At 44.1% G+C, this 25,310-nt stretch overlaps 3 protein-coding genes across 3 annotated transcripts; 1 reads left to right on the plus strand and 2 right to left on the minus strand.

Annotated features, from left to right (window-relative positions):
• Positions 1 to 10: 10 nt before the first annotated feature.
• Positions 11 to 3,634, minus strand: LOC120709831. Its single transcript, XM_039995472.1, has 3 exons — positions 3,044 to 3,634; positions 1,625 to 2,928; positions 11 to 509 (listed from the first exon to the last, which is right to left on the minus strand). Exons 1-3 carry the CDS (start codon positions 3,632 to 3,634, stop codon positions 11 to 13), a joined length of 2,394 nt encoding a protein of 797 aa, XP_039851406.1.
• A 7,263-nt stretch (positions 3,635 to 10,897) lies between these two features.
• Positions 10,898 to 17,309, plus strand: LOC120709832. The gene is made up of 4 exons (XM_039995473.1): positions 10,898 to 10,924; positions 11,014 to 11,080; positions 16,743 to 16,915; positions 17,025 to 17,309. Exons 1-4 carry the CDS (start codon positions 10,898 to 10,900, stop codon positions 17,307 to 17,309), a joined length of 552 nt encoding a protein of 183 aa, XP_039851407.1.
• Positions 17,310 to 18,851: 1,542 nt separating this feature from the next.
• Positions 18,852 to 21,431, minus strand: LOC120709833. The gene has a single exon (XM_039995474.1). The coding sequence runs from the start codon at positions 21,429 to 21,431 to the stop codon at positions 18,852 to 18,854; it is 2,580 nt and encodes an 859-aa protein (XP_039851408.1).
• Between the last annotated feature and the right edge of the window lie 3,879 nt (positions 21,432 to 25,310).

The following is a 25,310-nucleotide window of genomic DNA, read 5'->3' on the forward strand; positions in this document are numbered from 1 at the left end:
AATGCAAAGGTCAATCAACATCACTGTCTTCTCCTAAAGTGTTGCCTTCTTCTGGACTATGGTACTCAAGGTAGGTTTCATCTTCATTTTCATCTTCATCTTCACGGTCTGCTTCATCACCTTGAGCAATATGTTTTTGTCGACGGATGCTCTCGACGAGGTCTGTACTAATAGGGCTGCCTGGTTCATTATCCATGTGCAACAAATCCATATCTGGAGGAATGTCTCTCACTGCACCATCTGTAGATGAAATATGCTCCTCTTGGTATGCCTCTTGACATCTCATTTGTACTTGTTCATGGATTGGTTGGTTTGTGTGGGACTCTTCGGCATAAAATATATGTCGGTGGCCAAATTCTTGAAGCACTCGCCAACATGGACCTAATTTTGTATCTTCCAAGAAAAATACTTGTGTAGCATCTGTGGCCATAATGAAAGGATCATCCTTATAACATCGACCTGTGATGTTTATGCTCTTGAAGTAACCATCATCTTTCATCTGGTATGTCCTTCCACCAAGATGTTACCATTCACATCGTAATAAGATAACAGTTCTACGCCCTTTGCTGTTCCTACTATAACTCAACTCAATAATGTCTGTGATTGTCCCATAGAAGTCAATTGTGTCATCACCGTGAGTACCTGCAGTTTTGATGGTGGAGTTCTGTGTCTTCGTATGTTCGTCACGAGCTATAGTGTGGTACCGTACCCCATTGATTATATAGGCTGTGTACGAATGCATGTGCGGATCCGGGCCACATGCTAGTGATTACAAGTCTTCATCAACAAGTGTTGAGCCTTCGTATTTCAATTTGGTAATCTGTAGATAAAAAACATACAGAATTACTGATTTGAAAATGTATTGGATCATAAATTATGAAGTCATGTTGTAGAAGTAGCACACACGTGATTCTCGAACCATGCAGCGAATTGTGTTGACATCATTTTTCCAACATCGTTGACCTCTTCTTGTTCTAATTGTTCCCTATACATGCTGCCAAGGAAGAAGCTAATTAGTTATTTTGTGACACTAGTATTGAATAAAGATGGCTGTAATAACAGGAATTACTCACTCTTTGTATTCATCAACCTCTTCGCAGTTATTTAGAACAAACCAAATCATGGAGTCATAGTCTTTGTCTTGGTAATGAAGTTTTGAAGCACCCAACAGGTTAATACCATGACCAAAAATAGAGTAACCATTGGGTGAGATGTTCTCTTCTCCATCTAAGTTTCTTTCAGGCCTAGTGAACCTACTAATGATGTCACTAAAATATGTTGAGCACTGGGTCATACACTCATAGGCAGTGTATGCCTCCGCAATAGATCCTTCAAGTCTTGCTTGATTGCGGACGAAACGCTTAAAGGTGCCCAACCTTCTCTCAATGGGATACATCCATCCATACTGCACTGGTCCCCTAAGGAGTGCCTCATCAGGTAAGTGTACTGCTAGGTGAACCATAACATCAAAGAATGCTGGAGGATAAATTTTCTCTAGCTTGCAAAGGATAAGCACAATATCTTCCTTCATCTGGTTTAGTGCATCAACCTTTAGAGTTTTGGAGGAAAGTTGTCTAGAAAAAGTACCCAATTCAGTAATTACTTCGTATACATCTTTGCGCACCAAACCACGAAGGCCAGCATTATATGACAGTCATGTGTTTTCAGCCCATGTATTGATCCTCCTCCCTCCATATTGACACATCTTGATATATTGGAGGCATAGCCATCTGGAAACTTAACATTGCTCACAAATTGCAAGAACTTCTTCTTGTCTTCTGGTTTTAGAACATAACAAGCTCTTGGCTTTGATGATGAACTACCACTGTCATCTAGCAAATGAAGCTCTTTTCTTATACCTCTGTCCTCCAAATCTAGTCTAGCAGCGATGGTGTCCTTTGTCTTGTTTGGAATATTAAGTAGAGTTGACAAAATGTTTTCACATATGTTTTTCTCTATGTGCATAACATCAAGGTTGTATTGTAGCTTCAATTTTGACCAGTATGGTAAATCATACAAGCTAACCTTCAGATGCCATACTGGTTCATCTTCATTACGTCGTCGTTTTCTTGATTTTGGCTTATTATCTGGATTCTTGCCTGGAACATAGCAAACTTCATCCAACCTTTCCATAACCTCATCTGCACTAAATTTCCTGGGCTTCTCTCTTTTTTCATGCTTGCCATTGAAAGATTTGTTTGTCCTCCAAGCATGGTCATTAGGGAGGAAACGTCTATGGTCTATGAAACCAATTTTGTTTCTAAGACATTCGGAGCATGGATTCTCATCACAGTGCACACATGCAAAGTAACCCTTAGTGGTTCTGCCTGACATGGTGCCTAATGCAGGGTAGTCATGGATTCCCCACAGAATCGTTGCACGCAGGCTGAAGTCTTTGCCTTCAACTGCATCATAAGTTTTTACACTCTTCCAAAGCTCTATCAAGTATGCTATCAAAGGCTGCATGAACACATGGAAATCTTTGTCTGGTGATTTTTTGCTTGGAATTAGTAAAGCAAGCATATAATTGGATTGGTCCATGCACATCCATGGTGGAAAATTGTATGGTACAACTATCACTGGCCATATGCTATATGAATTACTCATCTGACCAAATGGGTTAAATCCATCAGTAGCAATGCCTAACCTCAAACTGCGGGGATCATCTGCAAAAGACTTGAAAGTCTCATCAAAATCTTTCCAAGCTTCCCCATCAGCAGGATGTCTCATTTCATTCTCAATGGGTACCCTCTTTTCCTTGTGCCATCTTGCATATTGTGCCCGCTGCTTTGACATAAAAAACCTTTGAAGGCGTGGAATTATTGGAAAGTAACGGAGGACCTTGTGAGGAACTTTCTTTCTGCCCTCCTTGTTCACTTTCCATCTTGTGAAGCCACAAACTGGGCAATGATCATCGCCTTCATGGTCCTTCCAAAACAAGGCACAATCATACTTGCACACATCAATACAAACATAACCAAAACCAATCTTCCGAAGCACCAAAACCAATCATCTCGTTATAGGACTTAGGAAGTCCGGGCACATTCTTCAAAGATGAAGAAAGCAACTCAAGGAATGCATCGAACCCAGATGTTGTTATCCGATTGTACACTTTTATATGCAGCAGTTTAATAATGAATGATAGCCTAGTCTCCTCGGTGCAACCTGGATAAAGTTCACGCTTTGCCTCTTCCATGAGTTGTTTATATAAGTTACCACCAAAGCCATGGCTTGCTGCGTCGCGCAAATCTTGAATCAACCCCTGAACTCCCCTTGCACCGTCATCTACGACATCTTCAAGTTGTCCTTCCTCGTCAAGTGTTGCCTGGTCATTTCCGTCCAATGACATATCTTCAGGTACAATAGCGAGTTCTCCATCTTCATCTTGTCCAACATCATCTTGTTCCTCTCCATGGTGAACCCACCTAGTATACCACCTAGACATACCATTGAGTTCGATATCCTTGTGTACATCATCTAGGCTTTTCTCTATCTGGTTCAGGCATTTTTGGCATGGGCACTTGATTTTCTCATCTGCACTATATCTACCTCTGACATATTCCATGAATTGCAGAACACCAGACAAAAAGGCCGGCAAAAATAGTGCACTGTTATAAATCCAACTTCTATCCATCTCGAACTAGATAAAATTAGGTGCAAAGAGTAACAAATCCATCATAAATCCCTCGACTAAAGTAAAAACACTGGAAGAATCGAAAGATGTACACATCGATTTGCTCACCTTTTTTTGTGAGCCACTGAGCTCACCTTGTGGGGGTTGTTGCCGTGGCTGCTGGTGGGCGGTGGAGCAGCTCGTTTTGCCGGACAAGATCCACTGCGGGTTCGATGGGTTCGAGGGGATGGGCGCGAGATGCAGGTGAGGGGAGGGGCGGCAGCTGCAGATGATTTTTTGCCGGTGAGGCAGCAGGTTGGGGCGGCGGGATGGCCAGCGGCAGCTGCAGGTGCTGGTCGCCGGCGAGGCAGTAGGTTGGGGCGGCGGGATGGCCAGTGGCAGTGGCCGAGCAGCCAAGCTGAGCTTCGTAGCTAAGTTTTTTTTAAAAAAAAGATATAGAAACCGGCAGCATAAGTGAAGTACCCCTACTATATGACATGTGGACCCAGATGTTATTTAGGCTTGAGTGCCAAGTGGTCCACCGTATCAATGACATGTGGGCCAAGATCTTCATTAGCCTCTCTTGCTCCCTGTGAATTGCTCACACATTTGTGTTTTTAATCCTTGGCAAAATCTTGTAACAAGTTTTTCTCCTACATACTATCTCAAAATCTGATGCTTTTTTTATAAAAAATTCTAAAATCATGATCTGTCAAATTGTTGTGTTGATTTTGGTCATATTTTCATGTTACAAAGTTTGAACGATTAAAAAGTTGAATTTAAAAGAATATACAACATCAATCCATAATTTGAAACTCCAAATGACTTCAAGTACAAAAGTCATGAACACGAGAGTTGTTCGACTCATGAAGTCCAACAATTGTTATTTTGGCCATTTGCCCATTTGACAAAGTGAAAGTAAAGTAGTTCATAAAATCTACAATCTCTCTTATAGTTCCATGAACTATAAGTGAGATATGTCATTTTCATGAACAAACTTACAGCCACTTTGTCGAATGAACAAACTACCAAAACAAAAAGTGTGCATTTTCATGAGGTGTGCAATCTTTGTGTTCATCACTTTTTAATTTGAAAGTATTTAGTACACCAATTTTTTGTCCAGAGACCTAATAGAACTCAAAGGGTCACTGACAAGTGGACCTGCTGCATCAGAACCAACTTTGCCCCAGTCTAGGACCAGCCACCGACAATCTGGCTCCACCCATCAGGCCAAAATTTTCACTGCCGCACCTAGCTCTCTCCCGCGCTATCCCGCTCGCCGACACACGGGACCCACCCCACCTCCCGCTCAAGCCATCCAAACCACCTCCCCCCCACCTTATCCTCTTGCCCAGTCAGACAATGGGGAAAAATCCCCGCAGACCCGCGCAAACCCTAGCGCCGCCCCGCCGCCGCTCGCGGCCCCTCGCCACCGCTACTCGCGCCCACCACCCCGCTATCCCTGAAGCCCACCACGCCAACTAGCATGGCCTCCTCCTCCCTCCCCGCAACTTAGCGGCACCAAGCGCGGTTCCACCTCAACGCCGGAGGCCGGCGAGCCCCGTCGACGTCCTGAACATTGCTCCGACAGCGTCGCCGGACGACATCCACGTGCACTCCTCAACGCCGGCTGTACTCTGCTTCCTCCTGCTCCAAAGGTACTCTGTTTCCTCCTTCTCCTCCATTGCTTGTGTGTTCTGCTAATTGTTCGAGACCTTTGGTTCCAGTGCTTGTGTGTTTTGCTAATTGTTCTCTGTCTGACTAATAAAACTTGCCCATGGCTGTACGTAACTTGCTATGTTATTCTTGATTGTTATTTTTCCTTCTTTCTAAGATTTCAAAGAATACTGATTTGTTAGTTCTTTTCCATCTCTTTTACAGAAATTGAATCTAGTTTCTGCTTTCTGTGCGTTTGATGAAACTAAGTAAGAAATGACAAAAACCCAGTATGAGCTGGACAGGGATGAAAGGGTAAGGGATATCGAGGAACATTTTAAGTCTCTTGGCATTCCAATATTACCTCAGGAAGTTAGAGATGTTATTTCCAAAAAGGAAAAGTGCAAAAGGAAGACAGTAGTGTCTGACAATAGCGATTCTGACAAAGAATATGACCCATCCTCTGACATTGATAACCAATCTGAGAGTGATGATGACCTAAATAATGAGGATAATACTGAGGTGAGATGCATTACTAGGCCAATTAACGAGTATCTTGTCAGTCTTTTTCAATCATGTACTTCATTATAGTCATTTAATGTACTTCACACTTGTTCCTTAATTGATAAGATGCATGTTTCTCTTGGCAGGTAGGAGCGATGGTTCCAAGAACTCGCCCTCAGCAGAAGAAGCAAAAGATGGCACAAATGGCAGCTGCAAAACAGCTGCCACCGCGCACGCCTACCAGATTGACTAGGCAACAGGCAGCCATGCCTTCGCCTGGAGGCCGTCCACCACCTAGGGAAAGACTGCCCTTGCCTCCTAAGACCACTTCGAAAGCCAACCCTAAAACTAATCCCATTTCCAGTGCCAGCAAGCTGCCTAGTCCTTCTAGATTACCCAGCACCAGTCAACCACCCGTATCTGCGCCTGGTGGAAACACTGAGCATAGTACTCCTACTCCTACAACTAGTGTTGACCACTCATATCCTATAGAAACCTCACCAGGTGTACAGAGCTCTAGGCAAAGCAATGACATCAATGACTCAAATGTCCAAGTTGATGCCGATTTAGAGGGTCATACAAATGAAGGAGAACCAGTTGGTGACTTAGTTCCAGGTAATCAATATGTGTTTCCAACCATTATTATCTACATTCAATATCTACATTTGTGGATGCTATAATAACCTAGTTTGCATGTTGTTTGCCAATGCAGCACCCCGAAAGGAAGTCCGCAAGAAAACCATTGGGGTTGGCTTAGAGAAGATGATAAAGAGAGGAAACAAGCTGGCTATCCAAGTGGCTGAAGGGAAGAAAAGACCTGATGTCCCACTTCAAGCTGCGAAGCTGGCATCAGAAACTGGTGTAGCTCTTAGAGACAAGCTGCCTATCTACACATCTTGGAAGCTTTATGAAAGAGATGGGGGCCCAACAGAAGTACAAAAAGTCCTTGACAAATTGGCGGTGAGACACCTATTTCACTATAGCTACTTTCTTTCATTACTAGCTCTACTCCCATGTAAGGAATTTTTTCTAATAAATGATTTGTGTGGCTCCAGAATAGGTTGGATGTCGATGTTAAGAATGAGGGACCAAGCAAATCTGCATGCACTGATATCATTAAGAAGGGAGTAAGGCAGCAGAGGTATCACATAAAAAGGAAGTACTTCGATGAGTCCCTGACAAAGGAACAGCTGTTGGCCAAAGAACCTCCACGTAAAATGAAGAAAGAGGAGTGGATCAAGCTCGTAGAGTACTGGTGTGACCCAAAGAATCAGGTCCATGCCCTGCATCACTGCTTTTGTTAATATGCAATCAAACTGTGCATGTGAATTAAAAGTTTGTATTGCATTTGTGGTGCAGGAGAAATTTGCAAAGAATAAAGTAAATCGAGGCAACATGCAGCTTCACCAAAAAACGGGTTCTAGGTCCTACATAGCCCATCGATACAGCCTGGTAATACTATTGCTTTCACTTTTGGGGTACTATACTACACACTTTTGGGTTGCTTTTGGGTTGTTTTTCAAATTCTTTATGTGGTTATTTTGTTCTATATGCACACTGATTGCCTGGTGTTGGCCTGGATCCTTTTGTTACTACGCAATGCAAACTGAGATGTGTGCTTCAAAGTAATCCAAGGCTTTTACATGCTGCAGAGGCCTAAGTACAACAACAGTGAGCCAGATGCTGTAAAGTTCTTTGGGAAATGTATGAATAGTCAAAAAAATGGTCGCACTCCTCTTGCCAATGATATATATGTAAGTTCCAAAAGGATTGGATACATCTGTTGTACTAAAATACATGTTGTTTCAACACTGTTCTGCGGCCTTGTTATGAAGTGCATTCTTTTTATGTAGGAACGAATGGTGGCAGAGAAGAATAGAGAGCCAGAAGAAGGAGAAGCACAAAAGTCCCCATCCAAGATTGTTGATGAAAGTCTTAGCCAGATCAGCCGCTCATCCACATTTCTTCCTAACATTGGTGCCCCTCGACCGTCAAAGACTGGTCAGTCCTCATCGACAGCAGCACAAGCACGCATGCAAGCTCAGTTTGAGGCAGCCCTCCAAGCTGAAAGAGAGGAATCTGCTAGGAAGCAGGAAGAGTTGAAGGCACAGCTTCAAACTCAGCAGGCCGCACTCGAAGAAAACCAAAGTTTGCTGCGGCAGACCCAAGAGCAAGTGAGGGGGATGACTATCAAGTTTGAGGAGACTAATGAGCTGCTGCGAGCTGTCCTGAAATTTCAGAAAGAATGAGGTACGAATGCAGTTTCTGAGGATGAGGCCTTTGCCTAAGCTTTTGCTACATTGCTTCAACTTAGTCTGTGCTTGGAACTTCGTTAGAACTATGCGCCATCTGGTTGTATGTTATATTCTGCATATATTTTTATGTTTGCTGGAACCTGGAACTATGTGCCGGAACCTAGAACCTGGAACTATGTGGTTGAACAAGTATGCTGCAAGTTTGTGGTTGGAACATGTGTATGCATGATGGCTTCGGTGAATTGTGTTATCACTTGGGATGTCAATCTGTGAATTCTCAATGATTTATGAATTGTGATGTCAATCCTGTGGATGATGGCTTTGATGATATATGTGTATTATACTTTTGTGTACTATGATGAAAGATCAGTGGGTTGTCACTGAATATGCATGCCATGCTCGTCATGAATGAAATGACAATTAGTGACGCCACACATCCGTCTGCAAATGTGAATAAATACCATACAAAACAGTACAAAACATGACAAAATATAACTGTCACATAATCTACAAACCCATACATGACAACCCTGTGGCGTCATAAAAAAAATCCAAACTTGTTCTTTGGCTGACCATTTGTGAGGACTCGTACATAACGTGACGCATTGACTAACTAATATATGATAGAATTAGTTGTCATAAAAGGTAACAATGTGTGACGCTATAAGGATTCCGTCACAAAAGATACAGACATTTTGTGACGACGGACCATAAAACCGTCACGAGGTACATTATGTGACGGTCGTTTTGTGACGACCTCGTGACGCGGGGATTTTCATCATAACATATTTTTTATGACCAATTTTGTACTTTATATGACAGATTCGGTTTGTCATACAAGCCAAGAATTCTTGTAGTGCACTAATCCTAAGGCATGGGCCAAGTACTCCCTAGCTGCGTCAGAGAAGAAGCTACTAAGTCGCTGGGGGGCTTCACGAAGATGCTCCACCAGACTCTTGTTACCAGCATCTTCCTCCTCGACCATCTCGACGACTACCTTTGCCGTAGCCTCAAGATCAGCCAACTGCTGGGCCTTCTGATCACGATCAGCCGCCAAATCCTTGATTTGCTTCATGTCCTTGACCAGCTGCTTGTCAGAGTCAGCTTAATCTTGGTCAGCTTCTCCATAGCATCTGTTTGGCGATACATAACATTGGTCAAGTCAGTCACCAATTCAACCTTTCTCAACAACAAACTTTTATGCTCTGTCAAAGCAAGGTCAACATGAGCACAAAAGACAAAAGCTACTCGAAAACTACAAGCACCAAAGAAGGAAAAGAATGCCTTTCTTCTCCTTGGCAAGGGCCTTTGCCTTCTCCTATAGCTTGGAGGCCTTGTCTTGAAGAGCAGAAAGAATTGTCCTGCTCCAAAGCTTCGACTCGGGCCTCCAGAAGTCCGACCTTCTCTAACTGATCCTGAGAAGATATTTCAAGAGCAGCCATCTTCTCCAGCTGCTGCGTGTTGATGCAAAAATCAACAAACTAGAATCCGAGGGCAAGTGTTCACCAAGCACGGAAAGTAGACCAAGCGTGCCAGTCAGTTTGACTTGAAATTGACAAAGGAGAAAACAAAGTCCAATTCGAGAGCGTATCGGTTGGGATTCCGAATATCTCTCAGACAGGTGTATCGACAGGCTCTGCCGATATAGTAAACGGCAAAAAGATATTGAATGCAAGCGTATGATAAACAAGCGCGTCGGCAAGATCAGCCGATGCACTAAACGACAAAACCGGCTTTGGATAGCCGATCGTACATATAACAAGATCTAAGCTACGAATGTGTAACTTAGATGATGCAGGCTAAAACAGATCTAAACTGGCTCTTGAGATAACAAAAGTGTTATTGCAAAACCTAAAGCTGATCTAATATGTTTTTAGATGTGATAATGGCCAAAAAGCGTAGGAAAGCCTACAAATCTAGCCGATATCGATAAATTGTGAATAAATCTAGACGAGACAATAGCGATGCGCCCGGAAGTCAAAGCCTAGATAAACTCGATAACTTTTGAATAGATTTGAACGAAACCACTGCGATGCCCCCGGTAGCTAAAGCTCAAATATACTCGGTAAAATGAAAACTCACTAGCAAATCAAGTCGCTCGAATGTGAGGCGTCCTTGATCAACTTGAAAGAACTTGTTGAAAAAAGAAAAGAAAAGGCGAAGTCGCCGAAAAAGTGCAAAGGAATTGTAAAGTTGTGTTGTATTGGATGTGTATCAAGTTTTTCCGGTCCCTTACAACTGATATATATAGCCTAGCGCTATCAAGTCCTAGCCGATTACGGCACACATTACTTGACTCTAAAGAAAAGACTTACTAAAGATAAGCTATTCTAAATATTACAACCAAATTGTCAAGATCCTCGTAGAGTCCGGATCCTCTCCTCCTTCCTTTACTCCATCGGCAACTCTCCATCGGCCGAGCATCAGAGCTAGCGGATCAGTATCTTCGAAGCATATTCCCCTGGTCCATCGGACGGACTCCATCGGCCGATTCCAACCCTGTGCATTTTTTGGTTTCTTCCAAATCGGCCACCTTCTCTTCACAAAAATCACCTTTCCTTGAAACGTGTCAAAAAACGGTGTCAACACATGCCCCCCCCCCAGTTTCGGAGTAATAGATTTGTTGCTCCGAAATTAACGTTAATCATTATTGCCAATGTTTAAACAGATCTCTGTCGTCCAAACAGCACGCCGCATCCCCATTTTGCCCATGGGCAAAGGTTATAAATATCTTCGTCTTCCTTTCCGCTGGCACATTTCCTGTAGCATCCCTGCCTTCTCTCTTGCTCAAGAACACAACTACTCCGCCGCCGCCAACGCAGCCTCCTAGGGTTTCAAGGATCCAAGTCCAAGAACCACTCTTCTGGCAATGGCGTCCATCTCCGAGATCCCAGAGGTATGTTCTCTTCCCCCATCTACATCTCTGCTTTCTACTCCCCTTCCGATTTCTTCAGTTGCATCTCTTATTTCCGCCTTCATTTTTAGAATCTCAGGGGCAACGTAATCATTCCACTAGAAAACCAATCCAGCATGGTCTGCTTAGGTCCGATGGGTAATCCAGATCCCACTAGCATCATCAATCTTGAAACCGGTAGAATCCCCCTCAAATCATCCAACATGAACCTAGATTGGTCCCAAGCCTTCAGATATTGGCCAAGCGTCTCTCCTGGATGGAGGAACTGGTTTTGCAGAATAGCCAATGTTCAGAGAACCAACTGGGAGGAATACGACACCAGTCAATGCTTGAATCTGTCCTTATCGGAGATGATTAGGAATGAGCCGATGCTTATATTGGCTTCTCACTTTTGGTCCGATGCACTTAATGCATTCATGTTCAACCATGGACCCATGACACCGACTCTGATGGATGTCGTGATGCTCACTGGCCTGAACATCCACGCTCCTGACAGATCTTTCCATCTATTAGAAAAAACTTCCTTCAAGATTGAAACCAAAAGCATCGGTGGATGGAAAGGGTATATTGGCAAGAATATGAAAACCGACTCCGTATCTGTCAGAGGTCACACTGCCTTCCTCAACATGTGGCTTGAGAAATTCATCTTCTGTGGCAAAGCAGTCGGCCCAACAAACTACAATCTTAAGTTTGCAGAAATTCTGGCTAATGGAAACTCTGTTCCCCTCGGCAAACATCTCCTAGGTTCAGTCTATCATCTGCTCCATCAGGTATCAGTCAGACTTAGAAAGAACTAGCCGATCACTAACTTGGGAGGTCCTTGGTGGTTTATTCAGTTGTGGCTGTACATGTATATGCACAAAACCATGATAGTTGAATTGTTAGAGATAGAATTTCCATCAGAAAACTTCTCCTAAGAAGAAGAAACTGTCACTCGCCGATGCACATCATTCGGTGAAGCAGCCATCATGATTGCCAATGATCCTAAAGCCCTTGGCATTACTGACTTCTTCAAATGTTACTATAATGGCTTGCCAGAAACTTCCACTATCTGGTTTACATATCAAGATGACGGGAGTGAAGAGGTCCAGATAAGATAGGTAGAGGTAATCTAACATCATCTTGCTAACTACTCCTAACAAGAATACTTGACTTGTTCTCTAGTTGAATCGGCGGCCTCAGGGAAGGACTCAGAAATGGATGAGAAGGGAGTCCAATGGCAGTCGGCAACTAATGCTATGAAAGCACCCGAACGTGGTGGACTACAAAGGACAGACAGGGCTGTCACCACCTGCCGTCTACCACAGCGGTTACGTGGGGTGGAACACAACCCAAGGTAACTATCAAGTCTAGGCACCGCACCTACACTATCAAGTCACTGACTTCTGCCTCACGTTAAGGCAAGAAAAAACCTCAAATGGATAGAACTTGCTACCCACGCAGACAAGGGATCCCACAACTAGAGAGACCAAGTATTCAAGTAATAGAGAGTAAACAATATTACCGACGAAAGAAGAGGAAATTACTCGAACCGAAACTTCATTCCTTGGTGGCACAAAGTTGGAGAGGGGCCAACACTACGGCTCCTCTCCGGACTCTCACCTCGCCTCTCTCCCTATTTTCTAAAGATATGTGGAGCGCTACGCTTTGCCTTGGACTTGCTCCAATTCTCCGTGCTTTGGAAGTGAGGTGTGGGTGTCCTTTTATAGCTCTTCCAAGACGGTGCTGAAGCTAGTGCGTGCACTTTACGCAAGTTGGTCGGCTGCTTAGCTCTCACGCGAAAGATGGGCACGTGCTGTGACAAAGTGAGGTCGGCCGGCCTCCCTTAGGCCGGCCGGCCTAGGATTCTCCGAGTTTTGATCGAACACCCAATATTCCTTCTTGCAATGTCGGTTAGAGCAACCTCCAACTTGATTTGGTCAGAACAGCCGAAAAGTGAGGCCGGCTGGCCTGGGATTTTCTCCCCAGGCGTTGGATCAACCGCCATTGTGTGATGGACAGTGTGGTGTTGCTCTCCCAAGGTGGTTGGACGTTTCTTCATGCGGAAGGTGGGCCTTTTGATCCATGTGACAAACTCATCCATCACTCCATTTGTGTTAACTTCTATCCAATGGTTGACATTGGTTTCTTGTGTGTTTCTTTGCATGTAGGTGCAGATCCAATCCTTGGATGATCAGCCCAACATCGAACGGCCACTTCGGAAGTCCATTGGAGGGACATATGAGGCCTTTCGGACTTAGCTTCGCTTTGGGCATGTACCCAAGTGTTTGGGGGTCCATTGGTGAGTCCCTAACGCAATGATACTGAGTGGAGGGTCATTTGTGAAAGGTGTCAGGCCGGTCGCCCTTGTCCAGGCTGGCTGGCCTAAGTCAGGCCGACTGGCCTGACAGGGCCGTGTCGGTGATCTTCCCGGAGGCATAACTTTTCCATCCGGACTCCGAATTGGGACATCCAAGTGTCCATTTTGATCATCTCGGAGAGCTCTTCAACATGGTGCTGTCAAATATGTGATTTGAGTAACTTCTGTACCATGCCCAAGTGTCATTTGTACCGAGACATCTGAATGAACTTTCATTTGTATGGACTCAACTGCTACTTCACCAAATAATGGTATTTGTGTTCCATATTACCTGTATTCCTTGCAAAACATATTGAGACACAAAACTTGTGGAACTCATTAGTTTAAATAAAACTTTATGTCCAAACTACTTCAAGTTCCCTCATTAATGGCAATGGTTGGCGGCTAAAATGGGCATATAATGGCCGCCAACACTTACACAACGTCATCAACATCGGTCGCAATGCGAAAACAGTCATCATCAACAAAAGGAGAAGATCATCAAGAAGTCAAAGCATACAGCCCGACATCTAACTATCGATTACCTGACAACTACGAGTACAACTCGCAAAAACAATGCAGCAACAGAGCAGTACCTCCTCCCCAACCAACAAAGCAGTCGAAGATCGATTCCACTCATCAAAAACTTCATTCAAGATGTTTTTTGCACCCTAAAGCGAAGCACTCGAGTTTCCAATGCATCATCCTCCGCAAAGCACTCGGAGCACCTCCACCTTCTGCCGACAAAGACACCAAGGAAAAGAATCTACATCACCAAAGTTTCTTTTGACAATCAAAGAAGAAGAAGTTAGTCGGATGGGTTAAATCTCCTCAGGGCCAACCCTGAGTCTTACACCCAATAAAGGCTAGGATGGGTCCGCCCGAGCTCAGATTCTACCCCCGAACTACTCAAAGTCAAAGAAGAAGAAGTACTCCATACAAAGTAGTCGGATGGGTCCAACCACCTTAGGGCCAACCCCCGGTCTTCCCCCCAATAAAGGCTAGGATGGGTCCGCTCGAGGGAGGTTCCAGCCCCAAACTATCAACAAAAATAAAGCTACCTGTCTGGATCACCTCAGGGCCAATCCCCTGTCTTACACACAATAAAGGCTAGGATGGGTTAGCCCGAGTCCTGATTCAATGCCAAAACTATTCGTGTCAGCAAAAGGCAAATACCCAAATCAAATCTCCTCAGGGCAAACCCCCGGTCTTCCCGCCAATAAAGGCTAGGTTAGGTCCATCCGAGCAAGATTCTAGTATAAAGAAGAAATCGAGTGCTTCAGAATTTGATGGAGGAATGTACAAAAAGATGCGTCATCAATCTACTCGATTGCTTCAAAAAACCACCATACTCTCCAGAGTCCAAGTGAAATCAAGAAAGAGATTTTAATCAAGAAGGCTCTAGAGACAAGTTTCTCTATCGCCCTCAGGAGTTCTTACTCCATCAACTACTATGACTACCAACCTTTCTTTGTTAAGTTAAAGTAAAAGGCACGGCGTATCGAGTAGTTAGGGCTAAGAGACACGATCTCCACGGCCCTAGAGACAAGTTCTCTACCTTCTTTAGGAGTTGTTACTCCATCAGCTACTTTGACTACCAACCTTTCTTTGTTAAGTTAAAGTAAAAGGCAAGGCATATCGAGTAGTTGGGGCTAAGAGACACGATCTCCGCGGCCCTAGAGACAAGTTCTCTACCTTCTTCAGGAGTTGTTACTCCATCAGCTACTTTGACTACTAACCTTTCTTTGTTAAGTTAAAGTAAAAGGCACGGTGCATCGAGTAGCTAGGGCTAAGAGACATGAGCTCCGCGGCCCTAAGGGATAAGTTCCCTATCTCCCAATAGGAGTTATTCATCCATGGGATGACAACTCGTCGACTACTATGGTACTCGACCAAAATTCGAGACAAGATCTCTATTTCCTAGAAGGAGTCACTATTCATCCATGAGATAACAACTCGTCGACTACTACGGTACTCGACCTATGAAAGAGACAAGACCTCTATCTCCTTAAAGGAGTCATTATTCATCCATGAGATGACAACTCGTCGACTACTATGGTACTCGACCCAAGCCGAGACAAGATCTCTTTCTCCTAAAAGGAATTATTCATCCATGAGATGACAAACAAATCGACTACTACGGTACTCGAACAAGGCAGAGATGCAACCAAAGCTAGCCAGTGACAAGCTTCGTTAAAAAGGCAACCACTTGATCAGTCATCAACTCAAAGAAGAAAGTACTATACATCCATGTGTTAAAAGTACTCTAGTGGACGCACATCCACAAAGCCAAAAGAACATTACAACAAATGTTCAAGCCTCTCCCTCAGGCACCGGCTCCAAACCACTGATAACCTTATCAGCGATGGGCTTCATTTCCTCGACATATTCAGAGAACTTCTCCCTTGAAAAGCCGACGGCAACCCCATCGCCAATAAGAGCCAAGTTTGCAGAAGGAAGAAAGGATTTCACCACTACAAGAATTCTAATTTTTTATGACAAAAGTCCCCATGATGAGGACAAATATCGTCATATATTGTAACATAATATGATGAAAATAACAGTGGCGTCATAAATTCATGAGACCTTGAAATATTTGTGACGACACTCTATATTATGTCACATAAAGATGCCGTGTGTCGTCACAAAATATCGGCCGGCTGTAGCCGATCGATGGATTTGTATTTGTGACAACGTGGAGTGGTTTTTTGTGACCTTTTTGTAGCATCATTGTTTTTTTAATTTTGACATGACGGTCCCCATCGTCATTAATCAGCCATAGTCCTAAAAAAATAAAAATCGTGAATATACTCCTAGTAGGACTTTGACTATTTCGAATCGTTCCCCAAAATCCCCCACTCCCACACGAGAGGCGATGGGCAGCGTTTGGGCGAGCAGAGAGCGACTGCCGGCGAGAGGCTGGACCGAGCGTGGCTGCCGGCGGCAGGTGGGCCGGTGTTGCGTGGTGGCCGGGCGCAGGCGGAGGGTTGGCGGGCGGCCTGGTGGAGCGCGGCGGCTGGCTGGTGGCGGATCTCGGCGTGAAGCTAGGGTTGACGGAGCACGGTGGGCGGCAGAGCTTGGCGGGCTGAGCGCAGCTTGCGGGCGGGCGGAGCATCGGAGGGGCCCGGTTTGGCGGCAAAGCGGAGGTCGGTTGGGCGGCGAGGCGCGCGCGGCTGGCTGGCGGGCTGAGCAAGGTGGGCGGGGTGAGCGCGGCTTTCGGGCGGGCGGGCCGACCGCGGCTCTCAGGCTGAGCGTCATCTCGGCGGTGGCAGCTCCTCATCGCCCTAGGTGTGCCATTTTGGCAATGCCCCCTCCCTGTCCCCCCTTTGTTGCCTTTCACTATTGCTCACCTTCCCTCTTTAGTTGTCATGTCGCAGGCGTCCTCCTCAACCGCTCGGACTCAGCGGTCAAGTGCAGATCGGGTTGCCCTGCAACCTGGACCCCTTGCTGTTGTTGCTGCAGTGCCTCCGCCCACTACTGTCAATCTGCAGGCACCGCTTGATGATATGACCGGGTTACCATTGATCATGTGCCCGACTTGCAAGGATGTGCGGGTGTTTGCTGCCACTACCACGAAGTCTCAGTATAATATTGGAAAGAGTTTTTTCAAGTGCCCTCGGCAAGGCTATGGAAATGTCAGTTCAGTGGTTCCCTGAATGTGCTTCCCTGAGAATGGTAGTGTTTGTAGCATTCAGTGTCTGCACTATTGGTGTTAAATTGTCTGTGGTTGTCATTTGGATGCAGGGGAGATGTTCCAGGTATTGGTTCGAGGAGGAATATATGGTGTACCTTGAGGATCATGGTTATCTACTTCCAGCTTCCTCGACCATTGCAGCTGCTTCGACAACAGAAGTTCCCGAGCTGGTGGGAAAAATTGATAGGTTGGAGCAAAATCTGAACGAGGTGAAGGAAATGGTTGGCAAGAACAGGGAAGGCTTGGGAAGTTGCATTTGTCTTGTGTGTGGATGTGTGAATGTAACAATATTCGTGGTGTTGGCCATTGGCTTGGTTGTAGCTGTATTGAAGTAGGCAATTCTGATGATGTATTAACCTGTTGTGGTGGACAGTAGTGAGCCCTATGTATGTGCAATGCTGATGTATGTTGGAAATAAAGATCACTTTTGCTTTGATGTGAAAATTGTGTGGGTTGAAACTTTTGCAGCATGTATGTCACTTCCAATTATATTTTGTGACAGATTTTGTACTTTCCATGACATGGCCTTGGGGTCATAAAAACCCAGAAATACATTTTAGGATAGATTATGGGCATTCCATGACATTTTCATGTGTCATGAAAACACAGAAACCTTGGACTATATAGATATACATCATGTGAATTAAATCTGGACACTGTAACTTGGATCAGACATGAAGTATCCACTAAAAACAGAAACATTGCATATAAGGTCTTACAATCTCACAAATCGGATACAAATGTAGTAGCATAATTCAAATACAACAAAATCAATAACAGAAAAGTTCATGGTTCACAAATCTCTAGAAATGCAAAGGTCAATCAACATCACTGTCTTCTCCTAAAGTGTTGCCTTCTTCTGGACTATGGTACTCAAGGTAGGTTTCATCTTCATTTTCATCTTCATCTTCACGGTCTGCTTCATCACCTTGAGCAATATGTTTTTGTCGACGGATGCTCTCGACGAGGTCTGTACTAATAGGGCTGCCTGGTTCATTATCCATGTGCAACAAATCCATATCTGGAGGAATGTCTCTCACTGCACCATCTGTAGATGAAATATGCTCCTCTTGGTATGCCTCTTGACATCTCATTTGTACTTGTTCATGGATTGGTTGGTTTGTGTGGGACTCTTCGGCATAAAATATATGTCGGTGGCCAAATTCTTGAAGCACTCGCCAACATGGACCTAATTTTGTATCTTCCAAGAAAAATACTTGTGTAGCATCTGTGGACATAATGAAAGGATCATCCTTATAACATCGACCTGTGATGTTTATGCTCTTGAAGTAACCATCATCTTTCATCTGGTATGTCCTTCCACCAAGATGTTACCATTCACATCGTAATAAGATAACAGTTCTACGCCCTTTGCTGTTCCTACTATAACTCAACTCAATAATGTCTGTGATTGTCCCATAGAAGTCAATTGTGTCATCACCGTGAGTACCTGCAGTTTTGATGGTGGAGTTCTGTGTCTTCGTATGTTCGTCACGAGCTATAGTGTGGTACCATACCCCATTGATTATACAGGCTGTGTACGAATGCATGTGCGGATCCGGGCCACATGCTAGTGATTACAAGTCTTCATCAACAAGTGTTGAGCCTTCGTATTTCAATTTGGTAATCTGTAGATAAAAAACATACAGAATTACTGATTTGAAAATGTATTGGATCATAAATTATGAAGTCATGTTGTAGAAGTAGCACACACGTGATTCTCGAACCATGCAGCGAATTGTGTTGACATCATTTTTCCAACATCGTTGACCTCTTCTTGTTCTAATTGTTCCCTATACATGCTACCAAGGAAGAAGCTAATTAGTTATTTTGTGACACTAGTATTGAATAAAGATAGCTGTAATAACAGGAATTACTCACTCTTTGTATTCATCAACCTCTTCGCAGTTATTTAGAACAAACCAAATCATGGAGTCATAGTCTTTGTCTTGGTAATGAAGTTTTGAAGCACCCAACAGGTTAATACCATGACCAAAAATAGAGTAACCATTGGGTGAGATGTTCTCTTCTCCATCTAAGTTTCTTTCAGGCCTAGTGAACCTACTAATGATGTCACTAAAATATGTTGAGCACTGGGTCATACACTCATAGGCAGTGTATGCCTCCGCAATAGATCCTTCAAGTCTTGCTTGATTGCGGACGAAACGCTTAAAGGTGCCCAACCTTCTCTCAATGGGATACACCCATCCATACTGCACCGGTCCCCTAAGGAGTGCCTCATCAGGTAAGTGTACTGCTAGGTGAACCATAACATCAAAGAATGCTGGAGGATAAATTTTCTCTAGCTTGCAAAGGATAAGCACAATATCTTCCTTCATCTGGTTTAGTGCATCAACCTTTAGAGTTTTGGAGGAAAGTTGTCTAAAAAAAGTACCCAATTCAGTAATTACTTCGTATACATCTTTGCGCACCAAACCACGAAGGCCAGCTGGTAAAATACGTTGCAGCATTATATGACAGCCATGTGTTTTCAGCCCATGTATTGATCCTCCTCCCTCCATATTGACACATCTTGATATATTGGAGGCATAGCCATCTGGAAACTTAATATTGCTCACAAATTGCAAGAACTTCTTCTTGTCTTCTGGTTTTAGAACATAACAAGCTCTTGGCTTTGATGATGAACTACCACTGTCATCTAGCAAATGAAGCTCTTTTCTTATACCTCTGTCCTCCAAATCTAGTCTAGCAGCGATGGTGTCCTTTGTCTTGTTTGGAATATTAAGTAGAGTTGACAAAATGTTTTCACATATGTTTTTCTCTATGTGCATAACATCAAGGTTGTATTGTAGCTTCAATTTTGACCAGTATGGTAAATCATACAAGCTAACCTTCAGATGCCATACTGGTTCATCTTCATTACGTCGTCGTTTTCTTGATTTTGGCTTATTATCTGGATTCTTGCCTGGAACATAGCAAACTTCATCCAACCTTTCCATAACCTCATCTGCACTAAATTTCCTGGGCTTCTCTCTTTTTTCATGCTTGCCATTGAAAGATTTGTTTGTCCTCCAAGCATGGTCGTTAGGGAGGAAACGTCTATGGTCTATGAAACCAATTTTGTTTCTAAGACATTCGGAGCATGGATTCTCATCACAGTGCACACATGCAAAGTAACCCTTAGTGGTTCTGGCTGACATGGTGCCTAATGCAGGGTAGTCATGGATTCCCCACAGAATCGCTGCACGCAGGCTGAAGTCTTTGCCTTCAACTGCATCATAAGTTTTTACACCCTTCCAAAGCTCTATCAAGTATGCTATCAAAGGCTGCATGAACACATGGAAATCTTTGCCTGGTGATTTTTTGCTTGGAATTAGTAAAGCAAGCATATAATTGGATTGGTCCATGCACATCCATGGTGGAAAATTGTATGGTACAACTATCACTGGCCATATGCTATATGAATTACTCATCTGACCAAATGGGTTAAATCCATCAGTAGCAATGCCTAACCTCAAACTGCGGGGATCATCTGCAAAAGACTTGAAAGTCTCATCAAAATCTTTCCAAGCTTCCCCATCAGCAGGATGTCTCATTTCATTCTCAATGGGTACCCTCTTTTCCTTGTGCCATCTTGCATATTGTGCCCACTGCTTTGACATAAAAAACCTTTGAAGGCGTGGAATTATTGGAAAGTAACGGAGGACCTTGTGAGGAACTTTCTTTCTGCCCTCCTTGTTCACTTTCCATCTTGTGAAGCCACAAACTGGGCAATGATCGTCGCCTTCATGGTCCTTCCAAAACAAGGCACAATCATACTTGCACACATAAATACAAACATAACCAAAACCAATCTTCCGAAGCAGAGCTTTCATCTCGTTATAGGACTTAGGAAGTCCGGGCACATTCTTCAAAGATGAAGAAAGCAACTCAAGGAATGCATCGAACCCAGATGTTGTTATCCGATTGTACACTTTTATATGCAGCAGTTTAATAATGAATGATAGCCTAGTCTCCTCGGTGCAACCTGGATAAAGTTCACGCTTTGCCTCTTCCATGAGTTGTTTATATAAGTTACCACCAAAGCCATGGCTTGCTGCGTCGCGCAAATCTTGAATCAACCCCTGAACTCCCCTTGCACCGTCATCTACGACATCTTCAAGTTGTCCTTCCTCGTCAAGTGTTGCCTGGTCATTTCCGTCCAATGACATATCTTCAGGTACAATAGCGAGTTCTCCATCTTCATCTTGTCCAACATCATCTTGTTCCTCTCCATGGTGAACCCACCTAGTATACCACCTAGACATACCATTGAGTTCGATATCCTTGTGTACATCATCTAGGCTTTTCTCTATCTGGTTCAGGCATTTTTGGCATGGGCACTTGATTTTCTCATCTGCACTATATCTACCTCTGACATATTCCATGAATTGCAGAACACCAGACAAAAAGGCCGGCGAAAATAGTGCACTGTTATAAATCCAACTTCTATCCATCTCGAACTAGATAAAATTAGGTGCAAAGAGTAACAAATCCATCATAAATCCCTCGACTAAAGTAAAAACACTGGAAGAATCGAAAGATGTACACATCGATTTGCTCACCTTTTTTTGTGAGCCACTGAGCTCACCTTGTGGGGGTGGTTGCCGTGGCTGCTGGTGGGCGGTGGAGCAGCTCGTTTTGCCGGACAAGATCCACTGCGGGTTCGATGGGTTCGAGGGGATGGGCGCGAGATGCAGGTGAGGGGAGGGGCGGCAGCTGCAGATGATTTTTTGCCGGTGAGGCAGCAGGTTGGGGCGGCGGGATGGCCAGCGGCAGCTGCAGGTGCTGGTCGCCGGCGAGGCAGTAGGTTGGGGCGGCGGGATGGCCAGTGGCAGTGGCCGAGCAGCCAAGCTGAGCTTCGTAGCTAAGTTTTTTTTTAAAAAAAGATATAGAAACCGGCAGCATAAGTGAAGTACCCCTACTATATGACATGTGGACCCAGATGTTATTTAGGCTTGAGTGCCAAGTGGTCCACCGTATCAATGACATGTGGGCCAAGATCTTCATTAGCCTCTCTTGCTCCCTGTGAATTGCTCACACATTTGTGTTTTTAATCCTTGGCAAAATCTTGTAACAAGTTTTTCTCCTACATACTATCTCAAAATCTGATGCTTTTTTTATAAAAAATTCTAAAATCATGATCTGTCAAATTGTTGTGTTGATTTTGGTCATATTTTCATGTTACAAAGTTTGAACGATTAAAAAGTTGAATTTAAAAGAATATACAACATCAATCCATAATTTGAAACTCCAAATGACTTCAAGTACAAAAGTCATGAACACGAGAGTTGTTCGACTCATGAAGTCCAACAATTGTTATTTTGGCCATTTGCCCATTTGACAAAGTGAAAGTAAAGTAGTTCATAAAATCTACAATCTCTCTTATAGTTCCATGAACTATAAGTGAGATATGTCATTTTCATGAACAAACTTACAGCCACTTTGTCGAATGAACAAACTACCAAAACAAAAAGTGTGCATTTTCATGAGGTGTGCAATCTTTGTGTTCATCACTTTTTAATTTGAAAGTATTTAGTACACCAATTTTTTGTCCAGAGACCTAATAGAACTCAAAGGGTCACTGACAAGTGGACCTGCTGCATCAGAACCAACTTTGCCCCAGTCTAGGACCAGCCACCGACAATCCGGCTCCACCCATCAGGCCAAAATTTTCACTGCCGCACCTAGCTCTCTCCCGCGCTATCCCGCTCGCCGACACACGGGACCCACCCCACCTCCCGCTCAAGCCATCCAAACCACCTCCCCCCCACCTTATCCTCTTGCCCAGTCAGACAATGGGGAAAAATCCCCGCAGACCCGCGCAAACCCTAGCGCCGCCCCGCCGCCGCTCGCGGCCCCTCGCCACCGCTACTCGCGCCCACCACCCCGCTATCCCTGAAGCCCACCACGCCAACTAGCATGGCCTCCTCCTCCCTCCCCGCAACTTAGCGGCACCAAGCGCGGTTCCACCTCAACGCCGGAGGCCGGCGAGCCCCGTCGACGTCCTGAACATTGCTCCGACAGCGTCGCCGGACGACATCCACGTGCACTCCTCAACGCCGGCTGTACTCTGCTTCCTCCTGCTCCAAAGGTACTCTGTTTCCTCCTTCTCCTCCATTGCTTGTGTGTTCTGCTAATTGTTCGAGACCTTTGGTTCCAGTGCTTGTGTGTTTTGCTAATTGTTCTCTGTCTGACTAATAAAACTTGCCCATGGCTGTACGTAACTTCCTATGTTATTCTTGATTGTTATTTTTCCTTCTTTCTAAGATTTCAAAGAATACTGATTTGTTAGTTCTTTTCCATCTCTTTTACAGAAATTGAATCTAGTTTCTGCTTTCTGTGCGTTTGATGAAACTAAGTAAGAAATGACAAAAACCCAGTATGAGCTGGACAGGGATGAAAGGGTAAGGGATATCGAGGAACATTTTAAGTCTCTTGGCATTCCAATATTACCTCAGGAAGTTAGAGATGTTATTTCCAAAAAGGAAAAGTGCAAAAGGAAGACAGTAGTGTCTGACAATAGCGATTCTGACAAAGAATATGACCCATCCTCTGACATTGATAACCAATCTGAGAGTGATGATGACCTAAATAATGAGGATAATACTGAGGTGAGATGCATTACTAGGCCAATTAACAAGTATCTTGTCAGTCTTTTTCAATCATGTACTTCATTATAGTCATTTAATGTACTTCACACTTGTTCCTTAATTGATAAGATGCATGTTTCTCTTGGCAGGTAGGAGCGATGGTTCCAAGAACTCGCCCTCAGCAGAAGAAGCAAAAGATGGCACAAATGGCAGCTGCAAAACAGCTGCCACCGCGCACGCCTACCAGATTGACTAGGCAACAGGCAGCCATGCCTTCGCCTGGAGGCCGTCCACCACCTAGGGAAAGACTGCCCTTGCCTCCTAAGACCACTTCGAAAGCCAACCCTAAAACTAATCCCATTTCCAGTGCCAGCAAGCTGCCTAGTCCTTCTAGATTACCCAGCACCAGTCAACCACCCGTATCTGCGCCTGGTGGAAACACTGAGCATAGTACTCCTACTCCTACAACTAGTGTTGACCACTCATATCCTATAGAAACCTCACCAGGTGTACAGAGCTCTAGGCAAAGCAATGACATCAATGACTCAAATGTCCAAGTTGATGCCGATTTAGAGGGTCATACAAATGAAGGAGAACCAGTTGGTGACTTAGTTCCAGGTAATCAATATGTGTTTCCAACCATTATTATCTACATTCAATATCTACATTTATGGATGCTATAATAACCTAGTTTGCATGTTGTTTGCCAATGCAGCGCCCCGAAAGGAAGTCCGCAAGAAAACCATTGGGGTTGGCTTAGAGAAGATGATAAAGAGAGGAAACAAGCTGGCTATCCAAGTGGCTGAAGGGAAGAAAAGACCTGATGTCCCACTTCAAGCTGCGAAGCTGGCATCAGAAACTGGTGTAGCTCTTAGAGACAAGCTGCCTATCTACACATCTTGGAAGCTTTATGAAAGAGATGGGGGCCCAACAGAAGTACAAAAAGTCCTTGACAAAGTGGCGGTGAGACACCTATTTCACTACAGCTACTTTCTTTCATTACTAGCTCTACTCCCATGTAAGGAATTTTTTCTAATAAATGATTTGTGTGGCTCCAGAATAGGTTGGATGTCGATGTTAAGAATGAGGGACCAAGCAAATCTGCATGCACTGATATCATTAAGAAGGGAGTAAGGCAGCAGAGGTATCACATAAAAAGGAAGTACTTCGATGAGTCCCTGACAAAGGAACAGCTGTTGGCCAAAGAACCTCCACGTAAAATGAAGAAAGAGGAGTGGATCAAGCTCGTAGAGTACTGGTGTGACCCAAAGAATCAGGTCCATGCCCTGCATCACTGCTTTTGTTAATATGCAATCAAACTGTGCATGTGAATTAAAAGTTTGTATTGCATTTGTGGTGCAGGAGAAATTTGCAAAGAATAAAGTAAATCAAGGCAACATGCAGCTTCACCAAAAAACGGGTTCTAGGTCCTACATAGCCCATCGATACAGCCTGGTAATACTATTGCTTTCACTTTTGGGGTACTATACTACACACTTTTGGGTTGCTTTTGGGTTGTTTTTCAAATTCTTTATGTGGTTATTTTGTTCTATATGCACACTGATTGCCTGGTGTTGGCCTGGATCCTTTTGTTACTACGCAATGCAAACTGAGATGTGTGCTTCAAAGTAATCCAAGGCTTTTACATGCTGCAGAGGCCTAAGTACAACAACAGTGAGCCAGATGCTGTAAAGTTCTTTGGGAAATGTATGAATAGTCAAAAAAATGGTCGCACTCCTCTTG

This window comes from Panicum virgatum, chromosome 5K (assembly GCF_016808335.1).
Source record: "Panicum virgatum strain AP13 chromosome 5K, P.virgatum_v5, whole genome shotgun sequence".
Lineage (NCBI taxonomy): Eukaryota > Viridiplantae > Streptophyta > Magnoliopsida > Poales > Poaceae > Panicum > Panicum virgatum.

Bases quoted from the DNA above. Each gene is read 5' to 3' on its own strand.
- LOC120709831 (XM_039995472.1), bottom strand. From the start codon at position 3,634: ATGGATAGAAGTTGGATTTATAACAGTGCACTATTTTTGCCGGCCTTT. The intron at 2,929-3,043 runs GTGCCCGGACTT...TTGTTTTGGAAG, and splicing joins TTTCTTCATCTTTGAAGAAT to GACCATGAAGGCGATGATCA. The intron at 510-1,624 runs GTGCGCAAAGAT...TCTTGGTGGAAG, and splicing joins ATGCTGGCCTTCGTGGTTTG to GACATACCAGATGAAAGATG.
- LOC120709832 (XM_039995473.1), top strand. From the start codon at position 10,898: ATGGCGTCCATCTCCGAGATCCCAGAG. The intron at 10,925-11,013 runs GTATGTTCTCTT...CTTCATTTTTAG, and splicing joins CCATCTCCGAGATCCCAGAG to AATCTCAGGGGCAACGTAAT. The intron at 16,916-17,024 runs GTCAGTTCAGTG...ATTTGGATGCAG, and splicing joins CTCGGCAAGGCTATGGAAAT to GGGAGATGTTCCAGGTATTG.
- LOC120709833 (XM_039995474.1), bottom strand. From the start codon at position 21,431: ATGGATAGAAGTTGGATTTATAACAGTGCACTATTTTCGCCGGCCTTT.